General features: G+C 44.2%; 3 protein-coding genes and 1 long non-coding RNA gene across 4 annotated transcripts in view; 1 reads left to right on the top strand and 3 right to left on the bottom strand.

The window, feature by feature from the left end:
• SH3GL3 (SH3 domain containing GRB2 like 3, endophilin A3) overlaps positions 1-4,307 on the top strand; it is a 30,168-nt gene extending 25,861 nt beyond the window's left edge. Inside the window, exons 7-9 of the mRNA XM_063314176.1 lie at positions 999-1,102; positions 2,362-2,489; positions 3,547-4,307. Coding sequence (XP_063170246.1) covers positions 999-1,102; positions 2,362-2,489; positions 3,547-3,752 — 438 coding nt within the window. The 3' untranslated portion in view covers positions 3,753-4,307. The remainder of the gene's footprint in view (positions 1-998; positions 1,103-2,361; positions 2,490-3,546) is intronic.
• A 982-nt stretch (positions 4,308-5,289) lies between these two features.
• LOC134504842 (uncharacterized) lies at positions 5,290-7,325 on the bottom strand. The gene is made up of 3 exons (XR_010068685.1): positions 7,215-7,325; positions 6,807-6,902; positions 5,290-6,429 (listed from the first exon to the last, which is right to left on the bottom strand). It is a non-coding gene; the product is annotated as an uncharacterized LOC134504842 (long non-coding RNA).
• A 26-nt stretch (positions 7,326-7,351) lies between these two features.
• On the bottom strand, positions 7,352-9,307 carry LOC134504882 (lamin-L(III)-like). Its single transcript, XM_063314316.1, has 4 exons — positions 9,065-9,307; positions 8,279-8,528; positions 7,488-7,614; positions 7,352-7,365 (listed from the first exon to the last, which is right to left on the bottom strand). The coding sequence occupies exons 1-4, from the start codon at positions 9,187-9,189 to the stop codon at positions 7,352-7,354; spliced, it is 516 nt and encodes a 171-aa protein (XP_063170386.1). The 5' UTR covers positions 9,190-9,307.
• A 135-nt stretch (positions 9,308-9,442) lies between these two features.
• On the bottom strand, positions 9,443-16,459 carry LOC134504840 (lamin-L(III)-like). The gene is made up of 5 exons (XM_063314244.1): positions 16,077-16,459; positions 13,139-13,295; positions 12,085-12,210; positions 10,699-10,869; positions 9,443-9,565 (listed from the first exon to the last, which is right to left on the bottom strand). Exons 1-5 carry the CDS (start codon positions 16,448-16,450, stop codon positions 9,452-9,454), a joined length of 942 nt encoding a protein of 313 aa, XP_063170314.1. The 5' UTR covers positions 16,451-16,459; the 3' UTR covers positions 9,443-9,451.
• Positions 16,460-23,196: the final 6,737 nt, after the last annotated feature.

Genomic DNA, 23,196 nt, shown 5'->3' on the forward strand with positions numbered 1-23,196 from the left:
AAGACCTCCAGTGAAAGAAAACTCACCACAGGAGATTCCCCTCCATCTTTCCCCCATCCTTGCTCAGTTTAATGAAAGACTGTTTGCTTTAGATACCCTTTCAGAGAATTAAATATCAGTTTCATTCTCACGAATGATGTCCTTGCACTGATTTAATTGCAAGGCAACCAGGGGGTATACGTGACCGTCCTGCTTAGCAGAATACAATCTCTTCCCCAACACTCAGCCTTCTCCTTGGCTTCCCCCCTCCCCCTTTCATCAATTGCTATTGAAAATCATGATGGAATGTTTTGTACCGAACTGTTTCAATAGTAGTGCCAGTGTTACCATTGAGAAGTCATCCTGCTCTTGAGAAATTGTTGGGGAATTTCTCTTTCCCTTGGACAATCATCTACCCACTTACTTTGCACACTAGAGCATTTTAAAAGGTCAGATTGTGCCCATTACTTTTTAAATATTGCTTTATGAAGTGCTGCCATCTAGTGATAATACTGACTTAAGAAATTTGAAGCTAGATAGGAGTTTCAGATCTTTTCCTGATAAGATAAAAAGCTGTGCTATTTTAGTTACCCACCTACAGTAGCTGTATATTTTCTGCGTCTCACAGCACGTCTTCACATTCTTTCCCAACCTTATTTAGCATTCCCCGGTTTGAACTTGGGAGTTCTATGCAGGAATAGTAAGAAAGCTGTGGAAAACAATGCGCTAAGAATGGCATTATGTCTGTGGTTGGCAGAAAAGAAGCAATGATGAAAAATTGTATCCCAAGAAAAAGTGTTAAGGTGGAACTCCTTGAGAGCCACTTTGTCTAATTCTTTTCTCACTGATGCTCTTCCAAACTGTCCTTGTTCTTTGCCTCCCCTTCTTTAGTCATCTCTGCACTAATAAACCCCAGTGAATGAGAATCTATCTGCCCCTTTTGCATCCATGTTTGCTCTAGGTTACTGGGAACATCGTGCACAAGTCACCAACATTCTTTTTGGATTCCCTTTTTATAGATAGAGCAAGTGAGCCAGCTGTTAGTCTTAATAGAAGCAGCACTGGATTACCATAAACAGTCTACAGAAATTTTGGAGGATCTGCAGAGCAAGCTACAAAATCGGTAAGCATAATCATGGATTGGTTACATTTCAAACTGAGAAAGCTCTTAAGGTGTTTTAAGAAGTGCTATCATAGGCCTGGTCACCCAGGATGCTAAACCAGTTTTGTTAATCATGACTGGTTGATATTCCACAGTTGACTAGGTTCACCCAACATATTAAGTGATTCCACAGTATCACTACATGGCCTCTTCTGGCCCTCAGAAGTTAGGAAGGCTTGTGCCTCTCTTAATCTTTAAGATATTGCTCATCTGTGTTTTAGGGCACTGTTTGGCCATACTCATTTAGTGGTATCTAATAGGCCATGACACCACATCAAAACGTGTATCAAGTCATAATGTAAGTAACACAGTTATGTAATGACATCATGTCATCTGATGCCAAATATGTAAACTGTCATTTGTCTGATGATATCATGGCACATATGTCATTATTGCCCCCCTGCAGATGCCCATGTGCTCATTTGCCTTTGCAGGTTAACCCAACCTGGCTCCTGCATATTTTTGTGATGTCAGCTTGGATCAGCTGCAATCAGCTAGCAGTCCAAATCTTCCAATAATTTTGAGGGTCTCAAGTTGGCCAACTCATCCCTTCATCCCGCTGTTCTTCAGTTCAACGTTATGACAAGATTCCCATATTATGCTAACCCTTCCTTGGCTGAATAAGCAACAGTTGGCTGGGTTTGCCCAATACACTAAGCTCTAAAACATTATTTACAGACCATAGTGGCTTGCTTGGGAAAATATATTAAGTGAGAACTAAACAAATCATATTGCGGCTTCATCCCATGTGTGAATTTAGCCTTTGTGGCTTTTAGACCTCACTGAGCGGCCTTACACTCACGTTCATGATTCTTGGACTAGTTTCTTGAAGGATTGCGAGGGGATGCGGGGAGGAGGTTTTGTATTTGTATATGGATCTCAGAAGGTAGATGATTTCTCCTCTTCATTCTCAATGGACCCAGTCACATCAGCAATGAGCTGTGAAGTTCAAAATTACTGTCAGTGGGTAGGTTGGCACTTCCTGCTAAACCAAAACATGAGGGAGTCAGTCGAAGCTTACTGTGTAGTTAAGCCAATTATTGTTTATTCCATGAACTGTTTAAACAAACCATGAATCAAGGCTATATATATATATAATGGGTTTACAAGGACTTTTGGGCTGGGAACCAGGATTCCCCAACAGGGTGATTTTAAAACACTTAGAGCAGAAATTCTGACTGTTTGGAAGGCTTGACCTTTCATCTCCCTCCTGGTTTCAGGATAAACGTAGCTTCAAGTCTCCCTAAACGTGAATTTCAGCCAAAACCAATCACGCAGACACATCTGGAAATAAGCAATGGTCAACAACACAATGGAATTTCCTTCAGTCCATCAATTAAATCATCAGGTACATAATCATGGGATCATGCTCTCTCAATGCTCACTGCGGGGATACGATTTTGAAATACTATGAAGAGACATACCCAAGTCCTTGGGAGATATTTCCTTTTGCTGCATTCTGTATTAAATAGTCTCCATTCCTCTTAAAAATGTTTAATATTAGAGATCACTCCAAGAACAGTGTAAACCAGTGTTTCTCAACCTTGGCAACTTTAAGATGTGTGGGCTTCAATCCCCAGAATTCCCCAGCCAACATGGGAGTTGAGGTTGAGAAACACTGATGTAAACAAAGGGAAAGGGCAAAGGAGCTAGATAATAGAAGGTTGAGCTTATTTCTCTTAGGTGATGTAGTAATCCTGGCCAAAGTCATTTTTAGCAATTAATAATTTGGGGAGTCACTACCTCTCTTTCTCTGCTCAAAGAAATGTGACTCATGCTGCTGCTGCAACTGGGTGGCCCTTTAGCTTTTTGTTTTTAATTAAAAATATTTTAGCTGATGAGTGGTCTGAGCTGGGCTTATTTAAGCACAGCGCACAACTTTTATTGCTGGCTGCTTTAAAAAGTATATTTTAACTCACTGATGAGCTCATTCTGCCTCAGAATGGGACTGATCCCTTTGAAGGCAAGTACCTAATCCTATAAAGATCTGATAGCAGATTAAACCTGGAGACATCATTTTTCTTTTATATCACAACTGGTTTATCTTTAGTAGGTATAATAATTGTTTAAATTCAAAGGGGTGCCCCCCCTCCCCATTAATGGTCTGAGCATGCATCCTTCAGGCATAGATTCAGCAGGCAGTTATCTTCACAGGAATCCCATTCCATTCTTTGGAGTGATGGAATGATCACGCCAGTGCCAAGATGTGGAGAACTGTAAGTTCCTACAAGAGATGGATTGGTTAGAAAGAAATCCAGAACAGCAAATCATTCAGAGATACAGCTAGTGCTCCTGGGAGGGTTCAACTATTAATTTTGCATAGCCCATGAGGGACTGTATTGCAAATTAATTGGGACGAAATTTGTGGGGAAGCAACTGAACATCTAACCACTCATTCTGACCAGGTTCTTCATCGCACATGGACCAACCTTGCTGCCAAGCCATGTATGACTTTGAGCCTGAAAATGAAGGGGAGCTTGGCTTTAAGGAAGGAGATATCATCACATTGACGAATCAGATTGACGAGAACTGGTATGAAGGCATGTTGAAAGGTGAATCGGGCTTCTTCCCCATCACCTACGTTGAAGTCATTGTCCCCTTGCCACAGTGAATGTGCCGTGTCCTTTTCATGCTGCTGATGCGACTGAAATGGTGTCTTTGCCCAGAGTGGTGTTCTCATTTGTGTGGCATTCTATGAAAGCCTCTGCTTCTTTTGACCAACTTACTGACTCTTTTGTACTCATCTTTTAAGAAATATATATTTATTTTGTATCCGTACAATTTGTATATAAATTATTAAGTCCTTTCTTTTGGTTAAAAGCAAAGAAAATCAGCAGCCCAATCCTGTGCTTTTGTGCCTTGAAAATCTCGCTGAGGCTTTTCCTAAAAGTGAAGCTATTACTCCCATTATAGCAATAAGACGCTCTTCATCTAGTGATGAATTTTATTTGTGGGTACAATCCCTCAGCTACTGTGAGTAATATCAGTCATCATTGAGCTACTACTGTTGCATTTAATTTAACTGTGAAAAGCTAATAGTTACTGCGCACTATATTTTGCCTAGAGAAGAATGATTGCTTCCTCAATATTCCTGTATTAAGTCAACATCGCCCTCAAACGCTTAACTCCTCACTGACCAGATATAATAAAACACTCTTGTGAGAAATATGTTTCCTTTGCATCTTACAAGATATAACATTCTTTGGCTGCTAGCTTCATAACATCCATCATGTACAGAGCTAAACTTTGGTACTTGAGTTTTTCGTTGTGAACTAGCTTTGTGAAAAATGACTGGGGATAAGAAAAATTATGTGTTCTCCAGCTTCTCCATGGGAACCTGTTTTAGAAGTTATGAGGTTAGTTGCTATGATAAGTCTGTCTTCCTTCCTATGGTACAAGAGATACTTTAAAATCCTACTCTTTCTCATGCCATTTCTGATCTGTTTTCCACCTTTTCGTTTAGGGCTCAATAATCCAACTTCTTGCTCAAGCAAAGCAGCACTGCTATAGAGGAATTTGAAGCTGAACTCAAATAAATAGGGGTTTCCTGCTAACACTAACTGAGGATCAAACTAAACATGTTTGATGGGAGAGAAACATGTTTACCTCTTCCAAAATGTACAGTAAGATACTGATCTTTGAAGCATCACAATTTGCTGCTATTGTACTGGATGAAGCATTCAAGAGTAATGCACTTGAGACTAAAACAGTACCTTGTTTAACACCATAGTGTTACTTTCAACAACACCAATGACTGACTCTACTCAAGTATTTCCCACAGCGGCAAACTGCATTTTTCTAAAGCCCGTAAGCAACCATCCTCCCTAATTATTGTAGATAGGAGCTATTTGAGGTTTCATGGGAATTTCATTTAACCAACTACTGATAATATATTTTTTACTTTTCTCCAAAACCATCTAAGTTACTAGTTGTTCTTATGGCTAAATTGATGTTAGTCAACATTTTACTAAGTGATCTTCCACAAAAGGGGACATGAGCTACAATTTAAAATATAATACAGTAAAAATTTGTCAAGATGATGGACCCAGTTTGGGGAACATTTCACTCTTTTGAAAGAACATACAGACAGTATAAGACTTAAGCCTGCCAAATATAGAGTTTGTTTAAAACACTAAAGAGCCATCAGCTGAATAGGAGATACCTTTAATAGAAAGCAAGCGTTTACCAGATACGTGTCTTTAATAAGCCCTACACACAACTAGAAGTACCTAAACAGCAAGTACCACAACAAACTGTTTAGATCTGCTAAAATATCAGAAGCCACCGGCATTAATAATTTAACCATCTAAAAAAATCGCTATTGAAGAAATCCAGCTGAAAGGAACCCTCCCAGAAAAAATACTGTGTTCAAAAACCCTATCCTAAATTGAGGCTGGTAGCAATAGAATAATTCTTTGACTGTTAATTAATACAAGAGTCCTAAATAATTCTGAGTTTTAGAGTGCACCTCTCTTCCCACTGTTGTTGGAAAGGGTTCAAATGAAGTGCTGTATTTGATGGACACCTCACCTTCCTTCCTGGGCATTTCTTCAGTCCCATTCTGCAAATGACAGCACAATGAAAGATCTCCCTGTCTCTCTTTCTCTCCTATTGCAAACCACCACAGCTTTAGGCAACTTCTAGGCAAATCACCAGCATGCTATATTATGGCTACTTCTGTTGAAAAGAGAGAAAGCAAGTAGTATATGGCTACTATATATTGGGGCAAAAGGAATTTCTTAATTTGGCATATTTGTTGGAAAATCTCCCAAGCTTATTGAGGAGGGCTAGAATTCCAGCCTGAGTACAAATTTAGGCTGTTTGTTTGGATACACGGAGGAAGAATATCTTGGTCCACAGAGGAGCGAAGAGCTCTACCAACTTCTTTGCAAAAGGCTGCGCTATGTGCAAAAAAAGCAACACCGTCAAGCAGGGACCTGGCATTTGACTGAATAAGGCAGCACAGTTTACTGCTCTTCTAATTTAACAAGATGAGGCTCTTACTTGTTCTTAGCAAGCTACAAAATGAAAGGTCTCTTAAGGCTCTTAGACGTGACTCCAAGATAATCATAATCAAGATGATATCACCTGCCCTAATACTGCTGGTAATTGCACACAGTCTTTCACCAGTTGGCTGTTAGGAGCTCACAAGTCATCTTGTCCTTGAAGTCAAGGAGTGTGAAGGAAAGTGATGGCATCAACTCTCAGGGCAAAGCCAAACATCTCTGAAGCAACTTTCAATTCTGGGGATTCGGTTACATTATGGGACAGCTGCGGCTCTCGTTCTGCTGCAGGAAGAAATGGACAGTTTAGATCTCATGAAGTCTGGCTTGGAGGGTTGTACACACGTGCCCAATTATTTCAGTACACAAGCAGTGCTCAAAAGCCAAGTTTACTTCACAGCAGGGCAGTACTGGGGGGAAAAATCAGTTCTTGCCTCCCTTGGTAAAGTTTGCAAGGGTTATAAGAACCCCATGGCCGCTCTCTTCTTTTTCAGTCTGAGTGGGTCAAGGAGGTGAGAAGAACATCGCTACAGAACATTAATGTGCTTTTGAAAACTTCTTCATCCCCCTTGGCATTTGAAGAAAATACATCCCCATCAACCAAATAAGAATGCAAGGACACATTTCTCACTCTCAACATTTGGGAGTTCAGTTAACTGTACCTGACTATGAATCCCTAGTTTTGTTTCCTCTGCATCTTCTATTTCTCCATCACCCTCTCCTCTTTCCAGATACATGATCATTCCTTCTGCAGTTTCCTGAAAGTAGAAGAGCTATCCCATAGGCACATGGTAGAAATGTTGAGTGACTTAATTTTTTAAAATTTATTTATTTATGTGCCTTCAAGCCAGTCTTCACTCCTGGCAACTGCCTGGATAAGTCCATACAGTTTTCTTTGCAATATTTTTGTGTTCTTCTGCCTGGGCTGAGAGTGACTGGCCCAAAGTCACCCAGCTGGCTCCATGCCTAAGTTGAACTCATGGTCTCCTGGTTTCTAACCTGGTATCTTTAACCACTGCACTAAACTGGCTTTCTGAGTAATAATTAGGTCAAGTCTATTTGGTACTTACATTTCCATCACCGTCAAGGAGGACAATACTGATGTTCTCTCCAACTCCCCATGACTGTTGGGATTCCCAAACTAGGGGGCTAGGACTTGGGCTTAAACCCACTCTTTCTCCCCAAATCTGAAAAGAAATAATAGTATTTAAGTTAAATCCACTTAAACCATTTTTAAATGGTTTATGACTGATGAGAAAGCAAATGTGTGTAGTTCTTCCAACATGCTTATAATGAGAAGCAAAATAAAACAAGTTTTTCCCCCCAGAAAAAAGGAAGAGGACGATTAAAATTGACACTCACAGTTACCACTTGACCAGCCTGAAGAATGAATTGAGCAGGAAACTGGTACATAGTGTCAGATTCGTTTCTATGCTGTTTTCTAACCATCCATCCACCTAGTAGTTGATCCTGCAACCAAAGTTGCATTTAAGAAACAATTGATCTAAAGCCTGGGGTGAAAAACCTCCATTCCTACTTCTCTTGCCAAGGAATCCTAGCACATGGCTAAGCATTCCAGGACACATATTTGAGCTCATTTATTGATAGCGGCCTCACTTCTATTTTTAAATTTCCATTTTACCTTTCCTCCAGGAACTTAAGGCAGTGGCCTCCTCCAGATATTTCCCACAGTAACAGACTTGTCGGTAAGTTGAGTTACAAGAGAGTAACAAGTCTAGAATCACCCAGAGAGCTTCTGTAGCTGAGGATGGTCTTGAACTTGAGTTTCTCCACTGCTAATCCAACACCATAACCTTTATATCACACTGACTCTAATTTCTGCCCATATGTATCCTGTTTGCAATAACTCTACATACCAAGGAAGCCAGGTTATAAGGGGGCAATTGGCCTGGGAGAAATAGCAAGTAGAGTCTCCCCCTTCTGCATTTTTGTCACTCCATGCCTAAGGGTTCCAGGGCCACATTCCCATCCCAAACTTGGGAACAATAGGACTCATGAGGCAAACAAGTCAATCCATCATTTTCTTCCCAAAGAAATAATCTCTTCCCAGAGTAGCTTTGCAGACGCACACAGAGATCCAGGTGTTTGGAAGCCTACAGATGAATCGTTTTACCTTATCAGAATTGTTTTTAACTTTGATAAATTTTCCTTCCACGTCAATGTCTTCTATGGAGATGCTTCCTAAAGAGGAAGCTCGCTGGACCACTTTGAAACTCAGGCTGTGGGCCTCTTTCTTGGCTGAAGCTCGTTTCCTTTTCCTTCCTTGCAGGAAGAGGCGGTGGCCTTGGCTTACGGTTGCCCACCTTCCACCACTTCCCATCGGTGATTCACCACTTTCAGAGGGGAATTTGGAGAGTTTCAAACTATCAAAAAAAAAAAGACACATAAAAATATCACTCTTAAAAAAGACAAACAAGTTTAAAAAAGAAATACTGGTCTGAATCAATGCAAGAACCTAGTTGCTGTCAATAAAGGAGTAGGCAACTGGCAGTTTTGGGATTCAGTTTGGCCCCTGCATGCTATCCAGGTACCATCTCCTTTGTACATAAAGTTGTTTTCAAGCATATGGAGTTAGGCAAAGAACTTTTAAGTCTCTTCTCTGCACAATGTAAAGGCTTTGAAGAACACTATCTTCCTTCAGCACAACCTTCCTGCTACCCATTTGCCTGCATCTCTGCGTTAGAAGATGCTCAGGAATCTTCTAGCTCATGTATAATAAGGCTGCCTAAAAGCTACTTCTGAACTGCACACTGGGAAGAATGAGAAGAATGAGAGCTCTTTGCCCAAGTTCTCTTAAACAGGAGTTAGTGATGGGTAGAAGAGAAGCTGGTTGGCCTTCACCTCTGGCTAAATTAAAAAAAAAAAAGTCAACTTCCTGAGGGGAGATTTCCAAGCTTACCGTTTTTCTTCTCCTTCCAGCAACATCTTATAGGCATTGATTTCAAGGTCCAGTGCCAGCTTCACATCCAACAGATGCTCATACTCCTCCAGCTGAGACTGTATCTGCTGCTGCATTTCTGCCATCTCCCTATCTTTTTCAGCTATGCATCTTTTGGATAAGTCACGTTCACAATCAACAGCCTTCTGTAGTTCCCTTATCCTGGTCTCCAGCTCTCTGATCTTGACTTCCAATCCGGTGTTCTTAGATTTTACAGAAATGTTTTAAGATTAGGCACATCAGCTTGAGCAACAGAGCTAAGAACAGACTCATTCTAGCAGAGACCTCTTTTAGAAGACCCAAGAGGCATCTGGTCACTTTTGGGTATGCCTAGTTTTACCTGGTTTTTCAGTTTACCTGTGATAAAAGATGATCAACCTTCCATTTCGTTTGTTTGAGTTCCTCTTGAACAGAATTAGCAAAATCATGCTCCTTTTCAGCATAAAGTTGAGCATTTTCTACCTGCAAAAATAGTATTGGTTAATAATGTTAACTAGTACTATGCATGTTCACTGGAACACATTCCTATGTTCAAACAGGAATACTACTATTATTTCTGACCTTCAGAATGTGTGTTTACTGTGATATTCACAGTTCCATATATTCGTGAGTAAATATATGATTTCTTCCTATTTTCATCCAAATTACTTCGCCAGCATAGGCAGAAAAAATGATCCCAAGGGACATTCTGAATTCAGGAACCTATATTATAGACTCTCCCAACCCCAAACATTTCAACTTGGTGTTACTCATTATCTCTGTTCACTGACTTGAGATTCATCTGAATCTTACAAACGGCCTCCTTCGTAAATTGTAGACTTTAGACCTCTAAATCTGTTTCCCCATTCATCATCTTCCCAGCCACCTCCAAATGACCATCTTCAATGTTCCATGGCTAAGCTATAGACTTAATTCCTAGACTCAATCAACTAACCAGCTTCTGGCTCCTTTAGACTAGTAATGGAGAACGTATGGCCTTTTAGAAGTTGCTGATGTTCCAGCATCCTTCACTACCAGATGGTGCTGATTAGGGCTGCTTTGACTTGTAGAGTTAGAGACTCTTTGTCACTGACCTTACAGTTCTTTTAATCCTCAAAAGAAAGAGTGAGAGTGGCCCATGGAAGTACATACTTTGAGTAGACAGCAGATCATTTCCCCTTTCCCTTACAGGTAGTCCTCGGCTTACGACCATACATTTAGTGGCGTTTATATTATGACAGCGCTGAAAAAAGTGGCTTACAACTGGTCCTCGCACTTACAACTGTTGCACTGTCCCCAGAGTCATGTGATTACAATTTGGCCACTTGGCAACCAGCATGTATTTACAATGGTTGTAGCGTCCTGGGGTCACGTGATCACCATTTGCGACCTTCCCAGCTGGCTTCTGACAAGCAAATTCAATGGGGAAGCCAGATTCACTTAACGACCATGTGATTCCCTTAACAACTGCAGCAAAAAAGTTTGTAAAATCAGGTGCGGTCACATGATGCCTACTTAACGGCTGCACCACTTAATGATGAGTTTTCCGGTCCCAACTGTAGTTGTAAGTCAAGGACTACCCCTAATTAGGAGCAGAGACTGCCCATTTAACTCACTTTGGCCTGGAAGTTTCTCTCCATCTGATCTTTGTATTCCCTGATTTGTTGTTCATGCTCTTTTCTGAGCTCCTGGAGAGAATTCATCAGTTTATTTTCAAATTCCTGTTGATGGCCAGATACAATTCCTTGAATCCTGCTCTCGTAAAATTGCTTCTTGTTCCTGAGTTCCTAAGAGGAGAAAGACATTGTGTTGCAGAGGAAGGATTTTGCTAACTCTTAAAACAAAAGTTTCAATCCAGCAGACAAATCTGGATCCCCCACCACCCCCACCAAATAATTTGTGGGCTGACTTTGGATATTCCTAAAAACAAGAACATCATCTGGAATAATGCACAGTAGAATTTTCAATTCCACGAAGACATTCTTCTTCGTAAAATTGAAGTGATGCTACTTGGTCTCCGTTGCTTAATTGGCATCTTCTCTTAATGCTCTTGCTTCTCAAATCTCTCTGATGGTCAGATTTTAGACTGCAAATTTTGGGGAACAGGAGCTTAGCTCATTTAATAAAGTACGGACTGCTCCCTACATTGATGGCTTACAATAACGCAACATCCCACATTTGCTTTTTATAGGAACTTTCCAGTTAAAACAAATCTAAATTCAAAATTGCAAAAGGCAAAAATCAAATAAAGGCAAGATTTTTCAATGTGCAGCATCAAGGCAAAAAGCAAAAACCATTATAATATCAATATTTGTCATTGTTTTTACTATGTTTAAATGATTTATAAAATTCATATAAACCAGTCTTATAGGTTCCTACATAAAATCAAGAGGCTGTAGAACCATTTAGAAAGATGAACAAACTACTTGGTTTTGTTCTCTTTCCAAAAATCTAAACAGAAAGGCTTTGCAAATATTCTAAAAACAGAGACTGAGTCAGTGTCAACCCATGATAGCAGCTCAGAGCATGCCAAGTTGGAAAGACAGGACACTATCATGTTTCACCCAGGTGAGTTCTTCAGTTAGAAGGCTCACAGCCAGATATTCCAGGATCCGGCTCTGATATTTCCCTTGTAGATGCTAGAAAAGCTTTTACTAATGAGAAAAAACAAACACTGTAATTTCTAGGATTCAAACCTAGAAATTTTCACTTTCTCCTGCCTCTCTGTTGTAATGGTCTGAGGGTTACATGATTCTCAGCAGGAAAAGTGGTTGGCGCTTGTACCTTTTTAATGTAATGGGCCAATATAGCATCAATCCCTTTGGTTTTAACCTTGTCAGCTCTTGATCTCATGGCTGCAGCAGAAAAATACCTTACATCACAAAGGTATTTCCACTGGAAAGAACATAGGGTAGATGATGCTCCTTCAAATAATTTTTACAAGTTCTCAAGCTACAATGGAATGGATCAAATTGGCATTTTGGACTGACATACATACATACATGTTCATGGATGCTCTTGAGAAATGCCACTTGTTCTTGGAGAGTCTTCACTTGATTTTCCAACTCTACTCTTTTCAACTCCTCATTCTGAAGTTCATTTTTAGAGTCTTTTACCAGCTCCTTAAGCTAGAAAAGGATAAAAAGTGTTCACTAGAGTATATTCAAGGAAGCATTTGCACTCTTAAGTTACACTAAAGATTGGAGTTTGGCTAAGATGGTGTGTGAAGTTACTCTAATCAACCTTCTTTCAAGATTTACATACTGCTATAGCCTAAAGGCAAACCATTTCAAGTCAGCCTATTCCAGCAAAGCATTTTAGGTTGTAAAACAGCAGGCAAGCTTTTGTTATTCTTACTAATTGTAGATAAAACAAACATGCATTGCCATGTTTTTCAGCATGTAATACTGATTAGGTCTGCACCCTAAACTATGTAATGTAGTTTGTTTTGGCTTGGTGTATTGTGTGATTCCAGCCAACTATGTATATCAGAGCATTATTTCACCAATCCGGCTAGAACTACCAGTTAATGTCGTAAGCTATAGAGTACAAGGAACTTAGTGAAGATCTTGGCATAAACAGAGATTCATAGATTAGCATGGATTTGATAGCTGAAATCTTCCCTAAGATATATGAATCCACTTAAGGCATTTCTAGGTGAGCATACTTAAGAAAGCAAATAATGCTCAGTTTTTGAATGAGATCATCATTTTTTGGAGCTTTTAATGGCATCAAGAAATGCAAGATTGTGGAGATCTTTGATGGGAGTGGATTTGGCTGATGGTTGGGGGTCTTTTAAGTTGAAAGTCCATATATGCTCAAATGGTGTGGCTGTGAATAAATGCCCCCAATTATTCAAAAACACTGTAAGCCTCCATGGACCTCATTCACAAGGCAATCAAACCCAAATTCTGTGGGATCCCAAGTTCCTCTGCCACTTCAGAGAAGACAGCATAGCAAAATAAACCCAAAACAAAATAAATATGTAGTGCAGGTTACAAGACGGCCACCACAGTTTTAACAAGACAGATGAGATTTCTCTGAACAATCTCTTACAGAGATCATCTGATCCTTGGATTCTTGAAGATCTTTCTCTAAACTCTGCTGCCTGTGTAACGCTGTCACCAGTTCAGCCTCTTTGGAGTTTAGCTGAGCATCCAGATCCCTCATTCGAGCAGCTGCCAGGCTTAATTCATTTTCTTTTTTAGAGTTCCTGCAAATAAGTGAGCTAAATCAGGAGATGGCTTGGCACCTTACAGGTATGTTCTTTAAAACAGCAGAGCATTAAATGTCGCTTTGAGCTTAAAGCTTGGCTTTGAAATGCTGGCCTATCACTTGTTTGTATAACGCATTAAGATGTAATGTTTGCACATTTGAGATTTTGCTTGTCACATGAACCCAGCCCATGAGTTATGTTAGGAGAGCATGTGAATCAAGCCACTGTACTTGTTCCACGAACCACAGCTGAACATAATGTGGAAAAGCCAGTCCAGCCTCTAAACTTCTGAACATAAACTCCCTCAGGACAATCAAAGCAGATAGATCCAATTTTATCAAATTATATTTTTCAAATCTATAAAAGAAATAGTAATAATTTTGTCTGGGCTATGTGACACACATGGATGATGGGCTAGGCTGCTACTGGGTAGGCCAATGGCTGAATCCTAAATCAGCACTTGTATCCATGGCAACCACCTCCTCAGCAGAGAATCTTCAAAGGATAACTGGAGAAGGAAACTTCTGAAGAAATTTGGTCCTCAGGGGCCACCATCCTGCCGCAGGCAGGGCATGCTGTCTGTTAGTTATGCTCCAAATGCAATCAGTAGAGGCATGTGGGCAGTACCATATGTATTTTATTGATAACAGTTCCAGCAGTTTTTAACAGGCCAGGTTCTTATATTGCAGTAAGCCATACTATGGACCCAGGCATTGTGGTTTTTGAAACATGGTTTATGGCTTAAGTGTTTCATTGTTTTAATAAACCATGGTTAAACAAAGCATGGCCTGGTACAATGATTAACCAGGTCACCAAGTTCATCTAGCCCAGTATTATTGAGTTTTAGTAAGTCTCCAAAGGATTTTTTTTTTGCCCAGATCTAGATTTCCCCTGGAGATGTCAGGACTTGAACTCAAGATGCTCTTATTACTTGCCTACAATCCATTTTTGACGAGAGAGAGAGAAAGCAACATGTTGGGCCAGTCACTTTCTCTCAGCCCAACTCACCTCACAGGGTGTTGTGGGGAAAATAGCAGGAGGAAGGAGTATTAAGTATGTTTGCCACCTTGAGTTCTTTATAAAAATAATAAAGGCAGGAAAAATATCTTTAAAAAAACACCAAGCATAATGGAATAACTTAGTCCTAGCCTGACATCTTATTCACTACACCCAATGGCTGCGTTCACACTATATGCTATGCCAAGGATTACTAAATAAAATAACATTGATTAGATTCAAACACACTAACAAACTCTGGTTTGTAGACCATCATAACTAGGCAAACCGCATTCTGGCATGGTGGGGCATTGATCCTTTGGGAACGGTTTGTCACCAGATGAGATGATGGCTATTGATTTAGATGTCCTTCAAAGGTAATTTTGAAAGAGGAATGGAAGAAGGCCAACAGAAGGAAGAGCAGAGAAACCACTAGAACAGATGCTCCCTACCAATGCAGTCAGTGCTGGACGTGTTAAAAAAATCCTCCATGTTCAGAGACATTATACCTCCAAATATTATGTTTCTGAGCAGCAAAGAACAGCCATCACCTTCAGACTCTGCCCTTGAGTTTCTGACTAGCTGCTTTTGGAAAAGTAAAAATGGCCTTAAGACTTTTTAAAATTCTTTAGCATAATGGATCATATCATGGAAAAAAAACTATGTGGTCACTTGGAGTTGAAACTGACTTGATGGCACATAACCAATCAATCAATCAATGGATCATATAGCAGAGTTAAGAAATTTTACCAGTCTTCAAAGAACAAGATACCTTCAAGTATATAGGAGCCTGGAAAAGTTTCAGAAAAGTTGTGACAGTTACTTATGAAGGAATATCCCTTATCCTTAAACCAAGCAGTAATTGGTTCCCCCAAGATTATGGAAATGGAGAAAATATTCTCCACCTGAGACTTTTTCAGGATTCTCGCTGAAAAAAAGCTACTTCATTGCTGATATTTACCAACTCACAATGAAGCTATATCTGTTTTAAACTACATCACACTCCGCGAACATTTATCAACATTAATATTTGTCCATAATTCTCCAGCCAGGGAGAGATTATTTTGTATACCCCAAACTGGAAAAACAAATTGTGACTGCATTTGCCAGATTAAATGGCTGGTGAAGAAACCATGAAATACCTAATTCAAAAGGAACAGTTTGAGTTTTGCTGCCAGGCCACAAGGATTTGTAGCACATGGAAAGAGATTAAAGCTAGGGGTTCTATTGCCCAGAGGGATTTGCTTTGAGATTGTTTACAAACAAGCATTTACAGTTCCTAGTATGAAAAAACTATAACAGTTTTAACACTGAGACAAGGTTCAGGCAACAGCAGCCATTCTTATCCCTAACCCAGTGTTTCTCAACCTTGGCAAGGCCCATACCTGTTCTTCCAAGCCTATGGGAGGCCTAGAACTCTCCTGGTTTCTAGGCCAGCACCTTAACCACTACACCAAACTGCCTGTCATCCAATTTATCCAGTAGCCTAGGGTGAAAATAAACCAAGGGTTTAGCATGTTGTGTGAACTCGGCTTCCTTTCACGTTTCCCCAAGCTCTTTTGTGGGTGCCGGCTGCGCTGACATCCCATTCTGCTAATGGGGGGGGGGGGGTTTGTGGCTTACGCGGCGCCTCCTTTCACACAACAGGGCCCAGCCAAGAGGGGAACAGCCGGCGCAGCGTCCCGTGTCTCTCCTCTCCGGGCGCGCGCGTGCCGTGTGAACCCAGCCGACGCGGGGTCGTCGGAAAGACCCCCCCCCCACGGCGCCGATCGCAGGACTGACCTGGCCAGCAGCTGCCGGTGCTCGTCGCGCAGCGAGTCCGCCGCCACTTGCAAGGCCGCCCGCTGCAGCGCTTGGTGATCGAGCGCCCGGCGCGCCTCGGCCAGCTCCTTCTCGTAGATGCGCCGCAGGACGCCCAGGTTGCGGCTGCCATCCTCCTCGCACCGGCCCAGGCGGAGATGCAGCGCGGCTTTGGCCGCCTCCAAGGCCCGCACGCGCTGGATGTAGGCGGCCAGGCGGTCGTTGAGCTGCCGTAGCTCTTCCTTCTCCCGCAGGGGGCTCCGGAGGCTCGGGCTGGCCGAGGGGCACGGGAAGAGGTCAGGGGCCAGCCCGCTGTCCGCCTCCGACACCGGCGTGGAAAACCTAGCCGCGGCCATCGGGGCGGAAGAACCGGCCAGGGGACCCGGCCGGCCACGCCTCGTCGCGGGCTTCCGTAAACCCGCCCTGCTTGGGGCGACGGACGGGCCCTTTTAAGGGGCCAGCGGCCGCGCCGGGGGGAGGATGCGCCGCCGGGCCTGGAGGTGGAGGGCGGCCGAAGGGCATCTCCGGGCTCCGGGCGGTTTCCGTTCCGCGCCGGCCGGACCTGCCAAGGGCCCCCTGGGAAGCCATCCCCGCGAGTGCCCGGCGCCCTCGGCTTTCCAGGGGGTCGCGAGGGTCAGGCGCCTCGCCCTGCCTCAGCCAATCGGTGCGCAAAAGGGGGCCGAGACCCCGGGGAGGCGGGACCCGTGGCCAGAGACGCACGCAGGCACGCCGCTGGCCATTCGTAAGGAGACGCTGGAACGAAACTGGAGTGCGGTACCAGGAGGAGGAGGATGCTGCTAGTGATAACGGCAAGGCTGCAAACTCTCCAAAATGTAACTGATGGGCTGGGACAGCCTTCCCCAACCCGCGACCCTCCGGATGTGTGGGCTTTCTACTGGGGTTACTCTCCAGTCAAATGGCCAAAGAGCTGAGGAATGATGAGAACTGAGTTTGAGGCATGTATGTATGGAAGGCTGGCCTGGGGACCTTTTGCCAGCTTCTGGATTCTTCCCTGCCTGCTCCCGCCTCCCCGCATCTGCAATAACAAATGCCTGTTTCTTAATTCCAGTGGCAAAAAAACAAACAAACAAAAACACTGAAGCACCTGATTTTGATGTAAATCTATGCAGGACCTACAAAAGGAGCAGGCTCAGTGGTTTGAATTTGGGCAGTGGACAACCCTCCCCATCAAAAATCTGGTCCTTAGATAGATCTTAGGGAAGAAGACCTGATGTTTCATAGCAGGTCTACAAGCTGATGTTGCAGATTATGTTTTTCAGATGGGGGGTCAGTGATTTTGGTCTCTTGATACACTTTTTGACAAAGTCTTGGGTGCATCCTGACTTCCCCATGTCCTAGCATCTAATGGAGATAAATGTGAATTATCTGTAGCTTCCACCTACCTTTCACCTGTACTTCATCCTAAGACTGGGCATAGAACATGCAACGTATGTTCACATTCCTGAGACAGGTGTCTTTGTAAATTTGATATACCTGCTAAGCCATTGTGTAGTTTGTTTAGGCTTAGTGGGATTTATGAACTCAGCCACTCTGATTTGTAAACCATAATTTATGGCTTAGGGCATTGGGCAAACCTCCCCCACCATGTCTGCCTAGCATGTTGTGTGAACCAGGCTGCCAAATGCAGATTCAACCCCTATCCCTCTCTCTAGCCACTCCTACTTCGTTTTCTAGCTTGCCTGATGAATTGGGTTACTGTGGCTTGCTGGGGAAAAGAAGCATGGTTAAAAATAAGTCTGGCTTAGCAACCATTCTGCCTGTCTTGTGGGAAGGCAAGTTATCCGGTGCAAGGCTTTTGGAATAGCAATAAGTTAGGGAGTAAACGTTGATATCAGCATATTTGTACAGCAGTCTTAAAGACACGAGAGGGTGGTAGGTCCCCCTTTCTCATGCTTGGTGACTTCCTGTCCATTGCTAAAAGCAGAAAATGGCCACTAGGTTTAGCTTTGAAAGACCAGCTGCCTTTTTCTTTTAAATTTAACCTTTGTGAAGGAAGAACATAATTGTGCTTTCATCCCCTATTATTTTCAGTGGTCTGGCAGGCATTTTGCACCTGCTGCCTTCAAAGGCTGGGCTGTGTGTGGGCATCTCCTTGTCCTGGCCATTGCGCTCAAGACAGCCTCAGGACTTAATCATTAAGCTTGCCCCTAAAGAGCAGGATTTACAGCTGGCCAGGAGTGGGTGGGTAGAGCAGGCAACAGGCACTCTACAGTGAGAGTGGTGATGCATGGCGGGACCTAGGGCTGTGGCATTCTTTTATTTTAGATCTTGATGCCAGAGGGAGCAGCTGCTGCTGCTGCAACCGTACTTTGAAAATCAATGGGATAATTTTAAGAGACCTGCAAGAATCTGTGAGCTTCTTTTCAAATGCTGAAAACTCTGCTTCCTTCCGTGGAAGTTAAGCCCTCTTCAATTGAAGGAAAAGAACCCCAGATCCCAGCCATTAGTGATTTGTCTAAAAAACTGGTATGCACACATGCTAAGCTATGGTTTAAGCAATTAACCAATTGGGTTTGTGCAACATGTCACCCTTTAGTTAGTGCAACGTGGAAGCCCAGCCAGAGTGTTCCCAGTTAATCACTGAGTAGGGCTAGCAAATCTTGGCTGCAAAAATCCAGATGATCACTTGAGGGCAGCAGAGAGAGTTTTTGGTGTCTGGGCTGCCATCCATAGGCCACTCAGGAATCTTGCAGGCTTGTACTGCAGATAAGGAAATCCTGCAATGGGTTTCATGCATCCTGTGTATTTACAAGACACGCTAACCATGATTTACCTCCAAATGGATTAATTAATACAATCTCTTACTTTGCGTGCCTTGTAAAAACATTCCGTAAGGGGCTGGGTCCATGCAACACCCTGGGTTTAAAAGAAATGTTTGGCTAACTTGTGGTTTAGTGTGTTATAGGAGTTCTGTGTAAAGTTAATTTAAATTTATTTCCTGAAAAGTGGTAGTCCATACAAAAGCTGGCAAGGGAGATGAGACTTTCTATGGTTGCCATAGTATGGGTTATACATCCATACTCCAAGTAAGCCAACTGTACACACATCATGGTAAACCAAACGATGGTGTCTTTTAACCAGGAGTTGAAGAAGAGGCCACAATTTGCTGGATTTACACAACACACCAAACCAAAGCCAAACAAGCTGGAATGGCTGTGTTTGCACAAGAATCTGAATCCCTAATTAACCAGCCACATTTTTGTCTTACATGTGGCGCAGACCTGTTGTGGGTTGTTTATAATTCAGGGTTAAGATTACCGGAACCAGGCTGCATAAATCTGGATGAGCACTAGATGGCAGCAAATAATTAGTCTGCTCTCTGATAGCCCTCTGGATTTTTGGTAGCCCAGATCCAGATGTTTAGCAAGCTGTGGGATCTCAGAAGATTGGGTGAATTCAGCAAACCACGGTTCACTTAATGAGGGGTATACATATTATATATTATGCAAACACAGCGACCTTGGCATAAGTGTGAGCCCAAGTGCCTGCAAATAGGATGATATCGGATCCCCTCTCCTTCTCCGCACGCGCCCTCCTAGACATTCCACTAGAGGGCGCTCCTTCTCCAACGATAGTGGGGTTGCAATCAGGAGCCAGCTAATCTTGAGCGACGTTTTCCTGGGTTCTGTGGTTTCGTGATGCGTATTTTAAGCCTTGACGGCGATGGGCTAATTAGACATTGTCGCGGTCGGCTGATCCCGGGGCCGCGCCACACTTTCTTTGGCCCTTCCAGAGAGGGGGCTACCAGCAAACGGGCCGTTTCCCTCCCTGCCAGGTGGAATCCTAGACTAGAAAAGCAAAGCGGCGCTGGGGATCTTTAAGGGTCGGGAAGGCGTCTAACCGCCCCTCGGCAAAGCGGACCTCGCCCTGAGATCGGTAGCCGAGCGTGGCGGCGGCTGGCAACTTGGTCTCTCTTCGGGACTTTGAGGCAATAGAGAGGAAGGCACTCTGGTTTTTCCTATAGAGACGCCCCTCCCGGGAGACAGGTAAGAAGGGTGGGTGGGTGTGATGGACCGGCCACTGGGCCCGGACTTTAGCTTCGAGGCCCAGCTCCGCAGAAACAGCTTTCCCCGATCGTATCAAACGTGGCTGGGATGTTGGGAGCTGTGGCCCAGCCACCTACCTCACGATACCGAGGTGGGAAAAATTGGCCAAAGGAGTGCGTGGACTCGCGTTAAACCCCCGGAGGAAAAGCAGGACGAATAGATAAGGAAATAAATCCAGCCGGAAGGCGCGGCGTTGGGGATTGGCAATTGCCCCCCCCCGTCTGAATTTGCATAACTGCATTCGAATAACTTCATAGTTATTTATTGGAAGTTGTTCATTGAAACCTTCGAGAGAAGCCATGTGCAGTCACACGTGGGGGGTTTGTTCAGACGTTTCCCTTAACGCGCTCGAAACTATTAGTATCACTCTCATCCATTGAAATCAGTGAGATGTAAGTAAGAGATCGGAAAGATTTTACAGGATCCGCTCCGTGGGTGAGTAAAAGGTGGATCCGACTCAAAACCATCGGGAAGTCTGACGTAAGTGAGTTGGAAATGTCCACTGTCCAAAAAGGATATTGTACACTCAATCGCGTGTACGCTGGATTTTATGCACAAGGACTCATTGAGCATGAGGATGAAGAGGGCCGAAAAACGCCCAGCGGGAGCTGATACTAAGACAAAACTCTGTGATTTTAGCGAGGCGGTCCGATTCCCACGTGCAAGTGCTGAATCCGTCCTGTTATACCTCTGTTGGGCTCTGTCCACAGGAACACGCTCACCCATCACTAACGGAAGCCAGGATTGCTGAATTAACTCAGCTGGGATTGAGGCTGGGTTCACGCAGCAGTGTGGGGATGAAGCCACCGGATCTTTCACCTCGTTTCGTGCGATCCCAGTCGGTCGATTAGCCACCGCGCTGGGTTCGCCCGCTTAAGGGTGTCGTGAGAAACCTGCGTGGGTCTCCCGAGGCGGCTTCTGGGCTAAGGTGATCCCGGCAGTCGCCAAGTGGAGCCCGACACGGCTCCAAAAAACCGTGTGTAAGCAACGCCTTCCTGCCTTTCCCGCATTTCCAGCCAAGCTGCGGGGGGTCGCTGGCTCAGGCCGGGGATTCCGGCGCAGCAGGGCTGGTGGTGGCGGCGGTGGATGGCTTGCGCGGGCGCTCCTGCTTGAGCGCGCGGCTCCACCAAGGGGCCCCGGCGGAGCGGGGCGCTCGCGCGGCTCCCTCCCCGTGGCTTTGCATCCCAGGACGGCGGCTAAGTCGAGCTGGCTGGGCGGTGGGTTGCAGCCTGAAAGGCGGACGGGCGAGCTAGCCCTAGCCCGCCCGCTTGCTGGAAGGGCGGGCGCCTGTTCGCTGCCAGCTCCGTCCTGCGAGCCTGCGGCGGCGTCCCTGGGGCTGCTTGGGCAGGAGGAGCGCTGTCGCCTGTCTGCGCTTCAGACCGCGGCCGTTCCCTTCCCGCTGAGGAGGCGCCGGAGGAGAGAAGCGCGGAGGGAGACGCGCCGCCGCGCGAGGTGGGCGAAGGTGGCGGAGGCGGCCGAGTGGTGGGACGGCGGGCAGGGACCGAGCCGGAGCCAAAAGGAACGAGGCGAGGCAGGAGCGGTGCCTTCCTTCGCTCCCGCCTTCACCTCGGAGGGTGGACGCGAGGCCGATAGGTTGAGGGCTCTCTAGGCTCGTCCCGCGCGGTAGTGAACTAGCCTCTGAGCGTGCGGAGAGTGCCATTAGCTCGAAATCCCTGCGGTGTGGAGAAGGAGCAGACTCTCCCGGTGCGGTAGGGCTGGGAAGGACCAGGGTCGCCTCTCCAGTTAGCCATGGAACCTCATTGGGTGGCCGGACCCGGTGCTAGGGATGTGTTAATCCATGGTTCACTGAGCCACGGTTTAGGGAAGCCCTTGGCTTAGATTCGCGCAGTGCCCTGAGGTGCTGACTAGCCAGCCTGCTACATTTTAGGCTAGAGCAGTGTTTCTCAACCTGGGCAACTTCAAGATGTGTAGACTTCAACTCCCTGCTGGCTGGGGAATTCTGGGAGTTAAAGTCCGCACATCTTAAAGTTGCCCAGGTTGAGAAACACTGGGCTAGAGTGTTAGGGAAAACCAGCCTAACTCACCTGCCTCACAAGGTTGTTGTGCCAATAAATTGGGGAAGGGGAGCCAGAGCAACGTCCTTGAACCCCTGGAACAAAGCAGGATATGTATATAGCTAAATAACTTCAGGCTGAGAAAGGACAGCTGTTCAAAGTATGGTTAGCAAAAGTCTTCACAATATTCAGAGATACTGTCTGAGTTCATGCATTACACTGAATTGTAAGGCAGATTGTTAGGTCTGGGCCTAGCTTGTTGTGTGAACTCAGCAGTTGCAGCTTGCAATCCATGGCTTGTGGCTTTATCCTAACGTGGCTAAGCCAGCAGGAGTTTAATGTGGGTTGAATTTTTATGTTATTTATTTTTCAAATTTCTATCACCACCCATCTCCCCCAAAAGGGGGACATAGCCACTCTCCAACTATGCCTGCCATTCTACATGATGTAACATACATCACAGGCATTTTTGTATCCTATCCCATTTCAGAGTCAGTGGTGTGACCTTTGTTGGCTTAATCCTGCTGTGACACAGAGGCTTGGCATGGAAGAAATGCAAGAGAACGAGGTTCCAGTGGCATTGCAAGCTTAAACGTTATTTGCATACGATTTCCAAACCCTATTTGGAAATCTAATCAATTTCATAGCACTACTCAGGATAACACATACATGTAAGTATCTTAATGCAGGAACAGATTTTATTTTTTTTAAGTCTGAAAGTGGGATTGTTACAGAGTGGAGTGGCTGTTGAAGAAACTGAATTGGAGAGATAAATCTGGCAGCCTCTTTAATGTAATCAAATCTAATTCAAATACTTTTGACTTAACGTTTTCTTAAAGCGATATCCCTGGAATAGGAGCATTCTCTTGCTCTACTTATTTTGCACAAGGTGGCATACATGGGCTGTGTTTGCACAATACACATTAATCACTGTCCTGGTTGGCATCTGCACAGTATTAACCGTTTCTGGGTTTGCACAAGGTGCTGAAGGATAAACTAAACATATGGGCTTGGTACTTA

This window comes from Candoia aspera, chromosome 13 (assembly GCF_035149785.1).
Source record: "Candoia aspera isolate rCanAsp1 chromosome 13, rCanAsp1.hap2, whole genome shotgun sequence".
Lineage (NCBI taxonomy): Eukaryota > Metazoa > Chordata > Lepidosauria > Squamata > Boidae > Candoia > Candoia aspera.

Excerpts from the sequence above, each read along its gene's own strand:
- LOC134504882 (XM_063314316.1), bottom strand. The coding sequence starts at position 9,189 with ATGGCAGAAATGCAGCAGCAGATACAGTCTCAGCTGGAGGAGTATGAG. Across the intron at positions 8,529-9,064 it reads CTGGAAGGAGAAGAAAAACG|TTTGAAACTCTCCAAATTCC; the intron begins GTAAGCTTGGAA and ends TTTTTTTGATAG. Across the intron at positions 7,615-8,278 it reads TTAAAAACAATTCTGATAAG|GATCAACTACTAGGTGGATG; the intron begins GTAAAACGATTC and ends CTTTGGTTGCAG.
- LOC134504840 (XM_063314244.1), bottom strand. The coding sequence starts at position 16,450 with ATGGCCGCGGCTAGGTTTTCCACGCCGGTGTCGGAGGCGGACAGCGGG. Across the intron at positions 12,211-13,138 it reads CCAAGGATCAGATGATCTCT|CTTAAGGAGCTGGTAAAAGA; the intron begins GTAAGAGATTGT and ends ATCCTTTTCTAG. Across the intron at positions 9,566-10,698 it reads AGAGAAACTTCCAGGCCAAA|GTAGAAAATGCTCAACTTTA; the intron begins GTGAGTTAAATG and ends CTATTTTTGCAG.